This window comes from Vombatus ursinus, unplaced genomic scaffold, assembly GCF_900497805.2.
Source record: "Vombatus ursinus unplaced genomic scaffold, bare-nosed wombat genome assembly UNPS02003292.1, whole genome shotgun sequence".
Taxonomy (NCBI): Eukaryota; Metazoa; Chordata; class Mammalia; order Diprotodontia; family Vombatidae; genus Vombatus; species Vombatus ursinus.
The window spans coordinates 4,187,362-4,201,241 of NW_020943070.1; the positions used below are offsets into that span (position 1 = coordinate 4,187,362).

Consider the following 13,880-nt stretch of genomic DNA (forward strand, 5'->3'; position numbering starts at 1 on the left):
ACAGCTGACTGTGACCTTTGAGGAAGATGAATTCCAGGTGAAGCTTCCTGACGGTCATGAAGTCAAATTCCCCAACCGGAGGGGGCAAAGCCACCTCTCCTACTGCTGCGTGAAGGGTGGAATCAGCCCCACCTCCTTCAAGGTGGAGTGAGGGCAGAGGGTGGCCAGCCTGAGCAGCTCCCCTCCTTCCTTAACCCCATGAGCCCCAATAAAGGCTTCTGCTTCTTACCACCCAGGCTTTGGCATTTCCTGGTAATTGGCCTTTCCCAGTCCCCACCATGGGTGGAGGGTTTGGGTTTCTCTCTTCTGCCTCTTCCATCCTGCACTATGACAGCCAGTAATGGAAACCGAGGGAGGCCTTAGAACAGGGGATGTCAGAGTTGGGAGGGGCCTCAGAATTCTACCTAGAATGACAAAGCTTAAAGATCTTAGAAGGTGGGCAGGTCTAGTAGGACCCTTAGAATTCATCTAGAACTCTCTTCAAGAGCACAAGTGGCCAGAAGGATGAGGTACCCGGGTCTGGGACCAGGACTAGAACTGGATTCTTGCCTCTGAGGCCCCCATTGCTCTGATTAAGGGGCCAGGAAGAAAGTGGGAAAATTGGGTGAGATCCATTTCTAGCTGGGGGATGTCCTCGAGTGAATCACTTCTTTACCTTTCAGGGCCTCAGTTTCCTCCTTTGTAAAAAGGACTCTTCCTCCCAGGGCTATTGTGCTTTGTAAGCCTTGAAGTTCTCCAGAAATGTGAGTCTGCTGTTGTTTCTGGCAGCACCCTGTGCCAGGCACCTGGGGGCAGGCAGGGGAGGGTCTAAGCCCCATGTTCCCGGAAAGGGAGATAAGGCTCATTCCCCCATCTCCTGCACACAGGCACGCACCTGCACCTTTATCAGCCAGGACATTCCAGTCGTGTTATTCATTACCAATGCGTTCCCCCTGCCTTCAACGCCCACAGTTGGGGAGGCCCCTTAGCCCGTGACATCCATCCCACAGGTAGAGGTGAAGAATGGATGTTCCACCATTCTCTGGGAAGGAGCTGGGCTGTCCAGGTTCTAGGGTAGCTGGTGGTGAGGGAGACAGGCAAGAAGACAGACAGTTTCTCTGCATCATCTGGAGGGATGAGTTTGTATTTAAAAAAAAAAAATCAAACAACAACCAAAAAAAACCCCTCCTCTTTTAATTAGGCTGGACAAAGAGATCTTGGGATGGCCAGAAGGCCAAGGCCAGGCATTCCTCCTGGCTGAGGTCATGGTGACCTTTGGTTATGGCTTTTAGAACAGTTTGGAAGAGATGGGGGTGGGGTGAGGTGGGGAGCAGGAGAGGGTCCCTCACACCAGGCCCCAGCAGGGAACCCTAATGGGAGGCAGGAGCCCCCCCCCCCAGCCTGGAATGGACCCCCTGCGGGTTGGCCAACAAAGTGTGGTGGTGAGGACAATGGGCTCCTGTGCTGTCCCCCCCACCTCCTCTCCCCTAGTCACAAAGGCTCCACTGTATGGCCCCAGCGAGGCTGTGGGTGTGGCATTGGGGGACGCTGGGCATCTGGTGCCCAAGGCTGGGGCGGGGGGGCTCAGAGCAGGCTGTCAGGCCCTCTGGGCTGTTCCCCAGAACAAATTGCCCTCAGCTGTCCCTCTTTCGGCACCCACCTCCCTAGCCCTAGAAATCTCATCTGACCAGGAAAGGAGAGGAGGGTGAGGGGGCAAGCCTGCCCTGCTCCCCTGACCGCCCTTTGAAGGACGTGTGTGTAGGGGGTGGGTAGGAATGGAATGTCCAAGGAAGGAGATTCCTGCCTAGTCTCTGCAAGTCCCAGAGGCTGCTGTCCCCACACTCCACAGACCCTGGTTCGGCCTGGGGGGACGAGGGGGTGGGATTTCCTTTCTTGGCCCTTCCCCTGCCCTCCACTCCCTTCCAGCTCCTGGCTTTGCCACTTGTCCTATTGGCTGAAGTGGATCGCTCCCCTCACCCCAAATCCTCTGCCCTCCGAGATGAGGTGGGAGGGGGGACTTCGCCGGAGGTCCCAGTGCTGGGCCGGCAGGGCCACACTCACATATTCACCTCATCATCCTCATCGGCAAATTGGAACGCGGTTGCCTGAACCGTGCTGGGGACCGGGGCCCTCCTCGGCTCCTTCTCGGAGCTGCTCCTTGCCCAGCAAGGGGAGACCCCTAGTGTCTCATCCTGGCTCTCCCACGAGGCCCGGCTTTGAGGCAACACCCCAGCGAGCTCTTGCCTCGCAGTGGCCTCGCTATAGTGGGGCCTGGGGCCCCAGCTGCCCATCCAGTGTCCCCTGGCTGGGTTCAGACTGGCGGCTGCTCTCGGCTTCTCGGGCTGGAGGCTCCCCGGCTTCTCCCCGGGGGGGCTCTTTGACACTGAGACCCCATTGAGACAGTGTCCCTGAGGTCGGGGCTCTGGGGCTGGGGGCTGGGGCTCTGCCGTCTGGGCTGGGCCTGGCTCTCTCCCAGGCACCTCCGCCAGGCTCATGGCACTGAGGAGCTCACTGAGAAGGGAGGGACCCAGGTCTAGGCGGAAGGAGAGCATGGAGTCAGAGCGATGGAGCTTGGGCCCCGAGTCAGAGCAATGCAGGTCAGGCTCTGAGTCCGATCGAGGCAGGTCAGGCTCTGAAGGGCAGGAGCTGTCCGTGTCCAGGGGCCTCTCAGTGGGTAAAAGGCGGGGGATGGTGCAGAACCCAGAATCCACACCTGGAAAGGCAAGAGGAGGCAGGCTCTGAGTGAGCTCCAGGGGCCAGCCCTGGCCGCTCCGTCCACCACCCTCCGGCCGGCCGGGCGCCCAGAACCAAGCCCTCTTCCACGTGTCTGTGGCCTCTCCCAACTGGAGCCTGAGCAGCTTGAGAGCAGGCAGCGGCTCATTCTTCTGTTCCTATCACAGGCGCCTGACACGGTGCCTGACCCCCACACCCGCATGAGAAATGCTCGAGCGGGAAGGATTCTGAGGCCACCTGGAGAGGCCGAGGGAACCTGGAACCTGGGCTCAGTCCTAGAGGTGCGATCGAGAAACCGAGGCCCAGGGATGAAAAATGACTTGTCCAAGGCTATGCAACAAGGTGTGGAGGCATATTTCAAAAGTCATGTTTGGGGGCAGCTAGGTGGTGCAGTGGATAGAGCACTGGCCCTGAAGTCAGGAGGACCTGAGTTCAAATCCAGCCTCAGACCATATACTTGACACTTACTAGCTGTGTGACCCTGGACAAGTCACTGAACCCCAATTGCCTAAAAAAAAAAGTCACGTTTGTTGTTGAGTTGTGTCTGGCCCTCCATGACTTTGTCCAGGGGGCTTTCTTGGTAAAGATAGTGGAGCAGCCTACCATTTCCTTCTCCAGTGTGGACCTATTTTATACACGAGGAACTGAGGCAAATAGGAGTAAAGTGACCTGCCCAGGGTCACACAGCTAGTTAGGGTCTGAGGCTGTATTTGAACTCAGATCTTCCAGACTTCAGGCCCAGAGCTCTATCCACCTCATTAGCTAGCTGTCCAATCAAGAAATAATACTCCTCTAACGCCCTTTCCAGAGGGGGAAAAGCCCCTAGGTAGGTCAGGACAAAGCAACAAAGAAGTCCTTTCCTTAAAGGGATTAAGGGTGATGACCCAATGTAACTCATCATCTAGCCTCCCTGGCCCAGGTGGAGAGGTCATTGACCCACCTAGGGGCAAGCTGTCCTTTGGCTGGCCCCCGGAAGTGATGGGAGGGCTAGCACCTACCTTTCTCCACTGAGTTGTGGCGAAGGGCCAAAGGTCCCTTTGTTTAACTCCCAGTGGGAGGAGGGCTGAGATGGGGACTCAGTTGCTCAATTCTGGAATGTTAATAACCTTAGCTCAATTTTAAGATCTCTGCCTTGTTCAAGATTCCTGTAAATGCTACCTGAAATCTTCTTGGGGCAGTCATGTTGGGTGGCATGGGGGACTATGGCCTTCTCTAAGCTAGAACTGGTTTGGATAGGGGCAGCTAGGTGGCGCAGTGGCTAGAGCACCGGCCCTGGATTCAGGAGGACCTGAGTTCAAATCCGGCCTCAGACACATGACACTTACTAGCTGTGTGACCCTGGGCAAGTCACTTAACCCCATTGCCTAGCTAAAAAAAAAAAGAAGTGGTTCGGATACACAAGAATGTTGACATAATCTGGGTCCCAAAAGGCTCAGAGAACATCTAGGCCAGGCCCTCATTTTATAGGTGACTTGCCCAAGGTCACACAGAATAGCAAGCTGCAAAGGCAGGCAGGACCTGAACCCAGGTCCTTGGACACCAACTTCCACTGAGCCTGTAAATAAGAATCTACCAATAATCATAATCCCTTGGGCTTTTCAGCCTCCACTGATAGGCAAAGCCCCCTGTCCTAGCGGTCCTGCCAGGAGAGCCGGAGTCCAGCCAGTGATGGATGTCAGCAAGGCTAGAGGGCTGGTCAGCACCCCCAGGGCAGGGGTCCTTTCGGCTGTCTGGGCTTTGTGCCTTACCTGCGTTGGGTGGCAGAAATACCCACTTAGGGTGGGAACAGGGCTGAGCCAGGAGTCACATGAAGGCCCAGATCTGAATGAATAAAAAAGCATTTAGGATGGACTCATTGTGTGGGCAGGAACCCAAGCTTCTATTTTCTAGCTGTTTGACTTGGGACCTTTCCAAGCCTCAGTCTGTCCATCCGTTAAAATGGGGATACTGCCTACCTCACAAGATAGCTGGAAAGAAAGCCTTTTGTGAACCTCAAAAGCTCAGAGATTTGGGTCACCCATAACAATGAATTCAGAGTTCTATAGAAGTTAGTCCACTAATGTCAAGGGCCTACTATGTGCCAGCTGGATGGCGCCATAGTGCACAGCACTCTGGGTCTGGAGTCAGGAGGACCTGAGTTCAAATCCAGCCCCAGACACTTCCTAGCTGTGTGAACCTGGCCAAGTCACGTCACCCTGTTTGCCTCAGTTTCCTCATCTGTAAAATGATCTGGAGAAGGAAATGGCAAACCACTCCAGTGAGGTCATGAAGAGTTGGACATGACTAAAAATGACTGAACAACAAGAAGTGTGCCAGGCAGTGTAGACAAAGACAATTCCTGCCCTCAAGGAGCTCCTAGTCCTAGATCAGATTTCCTGAAGATAATCACAGAGGGAATGGACTGGTCTCTTGCAGAAAGTGGGCCCTTTGGGGGGCAGCTAGGTGGCACAGTGGATAGAGCACTGGCCCTGGATTCAGAAGGACCTGGGTTCAAATCCAGCCTCAGACATATAACACTTACCAGCTGTGTGACCCTGGGCAAGTCACTTAACCCCCATTGCCCAACCCTCCCCCCCAGAAAAAAGTGGGCCTTTAGCTGAGGCTTGGAAGAAAGCCGAGGAAGCCAGGAGAGGAAGATGAGGAAGGAGAGCGTTCCAAATGTGGGGCCCAGCCAGAGAAAAGGCACAGGGTCCGGAGATGAAGCACTTAATCTCACCTGACCTCCTCAGTGAGGCAGATGGAACATCCGCTTAGAGCCACCTTTTATAAATAAAGGGACCAAGACTCAGAACGTTAAGTAATTCGCCTGAGACCACATGGCTAGTAAGTAGAGACGTCAGGACTTGAACCCAGATCCCCATGACTCCTGGCCCATTGCCTCCCACCCACCTCCCCTTTTAAACCATACCAACGATTTCATCAGATTCCTGATGGAAATCCCTTCTGTGCTAGGGAAGAGTCAGGTGTCTCTGCTCTGCAAGTTAAGAGTCTTGGAGATGGGTCCTGGGCACTAAGGGAAGTGACTTGGCCAGGGTCATACAGCCAGGAAGAGTCAAAATCAAGACTTGAACCCCAAACTGCTTGATTCAAGAGGCTGATTCTCCACCCCCAGCATCATGCTGCCTCCACCTCCCACATGTGTGGGGAACAGGTCAGAGGTGATGATGATGATGAACTGGCATTTATGTAGCCCCTTAAGGTTTGTAAAGCACTGTACACACACACACACACACACACACACACTCACTCATTTGATCTTTACAACAACCCTGAGAGGGAGGTGCTCTTATGAGCTCCATTTTTTTTTTTGTTGTTATTCAGTTGTTTTCATTTGGCGTTTTCTCGATCTCTTCTAAGATACTGGAGTCGTTTGCCATTTCCTTCTCCAGCTCATTTTACAGAGGAGGAAACTGAGGCAAATGAATGAAATGACTTGCCCAGAGTCACACAGCTACTAAGTGCCCAAGTCTGCATTTGAACTCACATCTTCCTGACTCCAGGAGCAGCTAGGTGGTGAAGTGGATAGATAGAGTGCTGGCCTGGAGTCAGGAAGATAAGTCTTCCTGAGTTCAAATGGATTTCAAATGGAGGCTGGATTTGAACTCAGGACTTAACTGACTCCTGGTCCAGTGCTCTATCCACTGGACCACCTGGCTGCCAGTGTGGTGGTCCTGTCAGCTTACAGACCAGACTGATGATCTAAGCATTCAACATTCACTCATTAAGCACCTACTGTGTGAGAGCAGCTAGGGATACAGAAAGACAAAGTAGGCCCTGCCCTCAAAGAGCGCACATTATGCCATCTGACTATTTAGAAAGCAGACAAAAAGGGCCGAAGGTCACTCAAGGTCACCAGAGCCATGCCCTACCCCCTGTTGAATTGAATTGAATCCACCTGAGCCTTTGTGAGTGACTCTCAACCAGTGGAGAAAGCAGGGAGCGATGTCCTTGGTTAGGTCAGGCCAACAGGCCTAGATCCCAAGGTCTCTCTGCCTGGTGCTTTGCAAAAACCACCGGCTCTAGAGGAAGGGAATCTGGGTGTAAATCCCACCCCTCATGCTTACTGCCTGTGTGCCTGTGAGACTTTGGACAAGTGCTTCACCCCACTAGGCCTCAGTTTCCTCATCTGTAAAATGAGGGGATTGGATTAAAAATACTTTCCAGTTCTGCAGGGATGGGCCTAATTTCTGTGGGCTTGTGATTTTTTTTTTGCCACAAGGTGGCAGCATTGCTCCATGGCTGTCTCCAGGCCAGGCAAGCCCCTGATTCCCCTGCCCCCTCTCCCAAGGATGGAAACCAGTTCCCTTAAGCTTTGGATTATTAAAGCTAGAAGGGTCTGGGGATGTCTCAGAAGCACAGGACTGGGTCTGAAGGGGTGCCCAAGGGGGTCCCCCGGTGAGATGTCCTGCTGCTGGCAGTCAGGAAGAGCTGGGTTCAGATCTCGCCTCCAGCGCCAGTGGGGTGACCTTGGGCAGAAGTCCGTTTACCTGAGCCTCTGCTTACTGCTCTGTAAAATGGGGATGACAATACCTGCAGGATCTACCTCCCCAGGAATGGGGGGCGAGTGGGGGGACTCACACACTTTGCACACTTTAAAATGAGATAAAAAATGCCAGTCCTCCTCCTCCTCATCGAGTCCAACCTGACTTTACAGATGAGGAGACTGAGTCCCCGTCCAACCTCATTTTGGCGAGAGGAAAAACCAGGTCCGGAAAGTGAAGTGCCTCACCCAAGGTCCCCAGCCAGGAAAGAGCAAAGCCTGCATTTGAACCCAGGTCTTTGGGCTCCAAACCCAGGGCTCTTTAGCACCACCATCCACCCTCCCCAGATTGAACGACTACCTGGTAAGCCAGGCGCTGCTGAGCCTCACAGAGGTGAAATGATGTGAAATGAGAGACAGGGGGAATTGGAGGGAGCCAGCAGGGGGCGAGAGGGGGTGGGGTGGGGTGGGTGGGAAGAACTCACTCACCGTAGCCATGGTGCCCATCGGGGGACCCCCGGGGGCTGTCGCAGAAGCTCAGCTTGCTTGCCACCAGGCCGTCGTAGCCTGCCTGGTGGAGCTGGGGCAAGGACACGGCATTCTTGATGATGGGGGAGATGGCAGGTGGGTCGGGAGAGGAGGCTGCCGAGGAGGTGAAGCCCCGGGGAGGAGGCCCTCCCCGCCGAACCTGCTGCAGGGTCCGGAGCAGGAAGCTTCTGGGAGAGCGCCCACCACCTCGGCCCACCCCGCCATGGTTGCTGAGGAACGAGGTGTCCCCAAAGACGTCCCCGCCTCGGCCTACGTGCATGGTGTGGCGGAAGTCGCCCAGGGGTGGGCTGATCATGTCTGCTGTGAGCTCGGCCTTCATCGGTCTCCTCTTCCTATGGGAGCCAGACATCCAGCCCAGCGCTGGCCCGGTCACCTTGGGCTGCTCGATCCTCCTTGTGTCCATGCTAACCTGTTTCTTGGAGGGCGATGGATGGTCAAGGGCCTAGAAGGCCCTGCCCCGACTTCAGCTTTTCCCCCGCCAGGGGCTGTCCTGGAGTGTAGTGGGAAGGCAGTGGTCGGTCAGTCTCTGAGATGAGGGGACTCTTTCTTCTCCTCACCCCCTTCCCGTGCTTGGCCTTCTCTTAGGGGCCAAGCGCTGTCCTGGAGGGTGTGGCTCATGGGGGAGCCATGGCCTTGGAAGGACTTGGGATGGAGCTCTCCCGGATGTCGCTAGAGCAGGTCTGACTGGCTGGTCTAGGCCCCGCTGTCTGGGAGGACAAGGGATTAGGCCAGCTGCCTTCTTCCGGGGTGAGGGTTGGCTGGGGACAAACTGGCGAATTCCAGCGGGTGGAGGAGACCTGAAGGAGGACAGAGTAGAAAATAAAGTCAAGGCTTAGAATCACCGAGCTCGAAAGGGGGGGCTGAGGACTCATGAAGGCTGGCCCCCTCCCTTGAAACAGGTTCAGAAAAGGAAGCCATTTGCCTCTGGTCACCCAGCCAGTGAGAACAGGGACTGACCAAGTACGAGAACCCAGCTAAATCCCTGGTTCCTAGGTTCCTTCCAGGCCTAGAGCTCTAGGGGCCCTGGGTAAGTCACTCATCTCTTAGAGCTTCAGTTTCTATTTTTGACAGCACCTACCTCACCTTGTTTTAAGGATGCGGTGAGCTCTTCTAATCAGAACACCAGAAAACGTTCTTCTTAAAGATCCCAAGATTATAGATTTAGGGTTAGAAGGGATCTCGGATCTCCAATCCCCATCCCCCTCTAATTTTATAGATGGGGCAACCGAGGCAGAGGGCAGGTGGACGATATGATTTAGAGTTGGAAGGGAGCCTGGAAATCATCTAACTCCTTCATTTACAGATGAGGCAACTGAGCCCCAGAGAACTCCAGTGATCTGCCCAAGGCAGGAGAGAGGAGGTCTGGGCAGGATTCGATCCCAGGTCCTGACTCCAAAGCTAGCTGTTTCTACTGTTACCGCACTGCTTCTGATCCCCCATTTCATAGAAGATCTCCCTGAAGTCAACCAGACGTTTGTTGATCATTCCCTCTCCCTCAGCCTCTGGAGTTGGAACACCTGGGGCAGCTAGGTGGTGAAGTGGATAGAGTGATAGGCCTGGGGATCAAGAAGTCCTGAGTTCAAGTCTGCCCTTGGATACTGACTAGCTGCGTGACCCTGGGCGCTCAATCTGTTTACCTCAAGTTTTCCCATGTGTAAAATGGAGATAATTATACCTCCTAGGCTCATGATAAAGTGCTGTGCACAGCACATAGTAAGTGCTTTATAAATGTTAGCTATTAATACCTGCCTCTGACACATATTGGCTGTGTGACCTTGGGCAAGTCATTTCTCAATGTCCCAAGCAACCTTCTAAGACTCTTCCTAAAGGCCCTTCTCCAGCTGTATGGGTTTCCCACAGGGAAAGGTCAGCTCCCCTCCTCTCTAGCTATTCTTCAGGAGTTCTTGTAGTCCAATGGTTAGAGAGCCTGTCTCAGAATCTGTCTCTGACATGTAGGATCAGCAGTGGGGAGCCTACCCAGGGCTTCTGAGGCAGGTTCAAGCCTAGGCTGAGTCACTTCTCTCTGACCCTCAGGTTTCTCATCTGTCAAATGACAAGGTTGGAATGTGAGACCATAATGACCCAGGCGACTCTCAGACTTATATTGCCAAGCAGGCAATGGTCTGCATTGGAGGGGTCTTGTCTCCGGGGGTTCCGTACTCAGACGAAGCCCCCCAAAATTCTTCACTTCACAACTGCTGCAGTCCAGCCTCCTCTGAATTCCCACAATCCTCTCTGCCACTTCCTGGCAGACTGACCTCTAGTAAAATCACCTCAAATCTTGGGGCCAATTTCTTCATCTGTAGAATGGGGATAATCAGCCCTGCCCTGCTGGAAGACCAAATGATATGATTGGAAAATAACTTTAAATATACACCTGAGAGGGATTATTATTCTCCCTCATTTGCCTACAGGGTTGTCTCCCTGTATAAGGGAAAAGGGACTGAACTTGGATTCAAATCCTGCATTTGTCAGTGACTAGCCATGTGACTCTGGGCAATCTCTGAGCCTCAGTTTCCTCATCTGCAAAATGGACATGATAATCCTTGCACAGGGTTATTATTCGGAGAAATGCTTCAATTCAGGAGTGGCAGCAGTGTGACCTTGGGTAAGTCACAACCTCCTGGAACCTTAGTTAACACAGTGCCTGGTACACAGCAGGCCCTTAGTAAATGTTTGTTGAATTGTATTGAATTGGTTTTCTCCTTTGTTTAAAAAAAAAAAGTGATGGTGGGTACAAAGGAAACCAGATATGAAGAAGACGAAAATATCTTTAAAAGAAGTTCACTGGACCTAGGTTAATTTAGAACCCTAAACTAGGGAATGCATAAAGTGCCTTCCAAATTTGAATCCCAAGATTGAGATCTAAATCCCTAGCTAGGGGATTTAGCTAGGGGCCTCAGAACAGGGATTGACCAAGTACGAGAACCCAGCTAAATCCCTGGTTCCTAGGTTCCTAGAAGGCCAAGCACGGGAAGGGGGTGAGGAGAAGAAAGAGTCCCCTCATCTCAGGGGCGCCCCCAAGACCTCCGGCAGGGGGCGCCTGTGCAGTGCTGAGGTCAGCTACGCAGAGCTGGGGGCTCCAAGCTAGTCAGACTTGGGTAGCGGACCCACTATAGGGGGAGAGTCATAGGGATGCCAGTTAGTCTCCATGACTGCCTTAGGCCAAAATACTCTTGGGCTCCTCGGATTGAGAGCTAGAAGGGTCCACTGGTGCAACCCCAGCATTTTACAGAGGAAAAAACTGAGGTTCAGAGAGGGAGAGTGATTTGTCCAAGGTCACACAGCAGCAGAGCTCCGGGCCAATGTATCTACACCTTCTTTTCCTGGGCGCTGCCTCTGCTGTGTGTGGGTCAAGCCGCCGCCCGGGCGCCACGTGTCCTTTGGGCCGCGGGCAGAGAGGTCATAGCCTGGAGACAGTTCCAGCCCCCAGCGCTGGCCAGGCACAGGCCGAGAGCGCGGTGCCAGGGTGCCAGGGAGCGCTAGGGCTCCGAAGGCGGGCTGGGAGGAGGGGCGAGGAGAGGGCAGCTAGGACAGGGCAGGCCTCATTCATAGCCCTCCCGCCTACACTCCCCCTCAACTCCCCCCCCACTCCCGTGTACACCGGCCTAATGGGCAAGCCTTAGGGAGGTCTGGGGAGATCCTGGAGAGTCTCTCCCAGAGTCCGGGAGTCTAGGAGGTGAAAGAGGGTAATGGGTGACCCAGGCTTCCTTCTCCGCCCCTTTCGTATTTCTGGATGTAAACCAGCGGCTGAAACCCAGCCAGGCAGGTAGTGCAAAATAATTCCTCCTTCCGCTCCATTCTTCAACCCCCACCATTTTAACATGGGGAAACTGAGGCTCAGAGATTCTGTGCTTTTCCCAAGGGTCACAAAGCAAGTATGTGTCAGAGCCAGAACTCGAACCCAGGTCTTCTGATACCACGTCCTGATCTCTAGCCACCACACACCATGACCCTTTGGGAGGCTTAAGACTTCTTTTCAGTCCTGCCGCAGGACCCCCGCTCCCCCCACCCCCACTCTGTAGAATGGAAGCAGGTATCGATTGTGCCCTAAGCGCAGGGCACACAGACCTATGTAACCTTACAAGTGGAGTTACGAGGGTCTCACCAACATCTGGAATTAAATCTACAATCTACCTTCCCTTCAGGCTCCGCAGCCTACAAGGACTTTCCTTTCCCGTCCCGTCCTGTCCCACCCTCTCTCTTTTCCTGTCACCTTGAGTAAAGAAGCCTTCCCCCCTCCCTTCCCTTCCCTTCCTCCCCTCTTCCAGCACGTCGTTTCCCCGTCGCCCGTCTCGGAAAAGGGTCCATCGATCCAGCTGTTTTGGGCTGGGGAGTGGTCAGGGGACCCCCAAGAGGGTAGACCCTCTTTGTGTTGCGGGGTGGGGTAGGCTCAGGAGGCTGGAGAAGTAGGGAGATTCCCCAAGTTGGGGGGGGGGGGCTGAATGGAAGATGACCTCATCGGCTTTCCCCAAATTCTCGGGCTTGGAAAACGCGGGCGGCTGGCCCGGACCGGGCGTCGGCGGGGAGAGGGGAGGACTAGGAGGTCAGGGCAAGCCTCCAGGTCTGCTCCCCCCCTCCCCCCAAGCCTTCCTTCCCGCTTTCAGGGCCGGCGTCTAATGGGGGGGGCGGGGGTGCAGCCCGCCGCCGACTCCTGGTCCCAGGCAGAAAATCTTCGAACAGCACTTTCCTCTCCCCCGCCTTCCCACCCCCAACCCCCCCGCAGCGACTCCCTTTCCTGTCTGAGACGCTGGAATGAGGAGCTGGGGGTGGTGGAGACCAGGCTCCAGCCTCGTCCCTCTGCCCAGCCCTCTGTGGCTCCCCCTTTCTCTTCTCCCTTACGTCTGTTCTCCCTCCTAGCTAACTCACTCGCCTTTCCCCCCCAAATCCTCCACCCCCAAATCCCCCAATTCAAAGCAACTCCCCCAAAGCTTTCTGCCTCATCCAGGCACCTCCCACAAACCCTGCTCTGTGCAGAGTGCCTCCCCCCAGAGCGCCTATCTCAGTGCTGGCCCGCCTCACCGTGCACCCCCTGCGGAGGCTGCCCGAGGTGGGCATCTTGACCCACACTTAGACGGCTGCCCCTCTTCCTTGCCCCTGCAGCAATGTCCCCTTTTACCTCTCTCCCTCTCTCTGGCTTTCTCTTGGTTTGTTTTCCCCGGCAGAGAAGGAAAAGAAAGTTTGGAGCGGCGGCAGTTTCTCTCCCTCCCCAGCGAGTCTCGGCCGCCCTGCCCCCGGGCACTCCAGGCAGATGCAGGCAGGATTGGGGGTGGGGTGGGACGGGTGGGGCGGGGGATACTAAAAGTTCCTTCCTCCCTGGCTGGTTGGGCCACCCGGATCCAGCGGCGGTGCCCTGTCCTCCCGGGTCCGTCTGTCCGTCTGTCTCGGTCAGTCTCACGGCCACCCGGAGCTCTGGCTTTCAAGCCAGAGAGGAGGGAGGGAAGGAGGGAGCCCAAGGGAAAGGGGGAGGGGGGCGTGGAGGGCGGGGCGGGATCTCAGCCGCTAGTGGCCAATGCCCTCCGAGGAACGAAGACAGCAAGAATTTGCTTGGTCCGTCCGGGGGAGGGGAATTCAGGCCTTTACTCTCAGTCCGTCCCCTCCTTTCTCCAAACACACATACAAACACGCTTCTTTTTCTGCCAAAGATCGTCCCTTTCAGGGCCTCAGTTTCCTTATCTGATCATTTGGTCAGGGGGTTGGGGACGACGGCCTGTAACGTCGATTCCTACTCGAGAAATGTAGTCCTCTGATCCTGTGGGACCGAGGTTAGTGGCCCGGCGGCAGCAGCAGGCCTGGAATGGCAACCTCCCCTTTGCCACGTGCCAGGACCCTGGAGTGGAGTCCCTACTCCCCTGACAGATCTCATGGGGAGAAGTTTCTTCCTCATTCTCCTTCCTCCTAGGTCACACAGAAGGCAGTGTGTGATATGGGTGGATTGTGGAATCAGAGAGCCTGAGTTAGAATCCCATCTCATCAACTTTCTACCTGTGAAAGACCTTTTCTGAGCCTCAATTGTCTTCTCTGTAGAATTAGGGGGCTGGACTTCTTCATAGCCTCTAAGATATCTTCCAGCTCTAAGTCCATGGTCCACGGTCAGTGAATTGTCACCTGGAGAATTGGAGAGTGGGATGAAATCAGA

The 13,880-nt window shown here is 54.7% G+C and overlaps 2 protein-coding genes across 3 annotated transcripts in view; one reads left to right on the forward strand and one right to left on the reverse strand.

Moving 5' to 3' along the window:
• LGALS2 (galectin 2) overlaps positions 1–231 on the forward strand; it is a 36,371-nt gene extending 36,140 nt beyond the window's left edge. For both annotated transcript variants that reach the window (XM_027871720.1, XM_027871730.1), the window contains exon 4: positions 5–231. In XM_027871720.1, coding sequence (XP_027727521.1) covers positions 5–151 — 147 coding nt within the window. In that variant the 3' untranslated portion in view covers positions 152–231. The remainder of the gene's footprint in view (positions 1–4) is intronic.
• A 925-nt stretch (positions 232–1,156) lies between these two features.
• Positions 1,157–13,168, reverse strand: CDC42EP1 (CDC42 effector protein 1). The gene is made up of 3 exons (XM_027871707.1): positions 12,861–13,168; positions 7,682–8,538; positions 1,157–2,692 (listed from the first exon to the last, which is right to left on the reverse strand). Exons 2-3 carry the CDS (start codon positions 8,142–8,144, stop codon positions 2,037–2,039), a joined length of 1,119 nt encoding a protein of 372 aa, XP_027727508.1. The 5' UTR covers positions 8,145–8,538; positions 12,861–13,168; the 3' UTR covers positions 1,157–2,036.
• Positions 13,169–13,880: the final 712 nt, after the last annotated feature.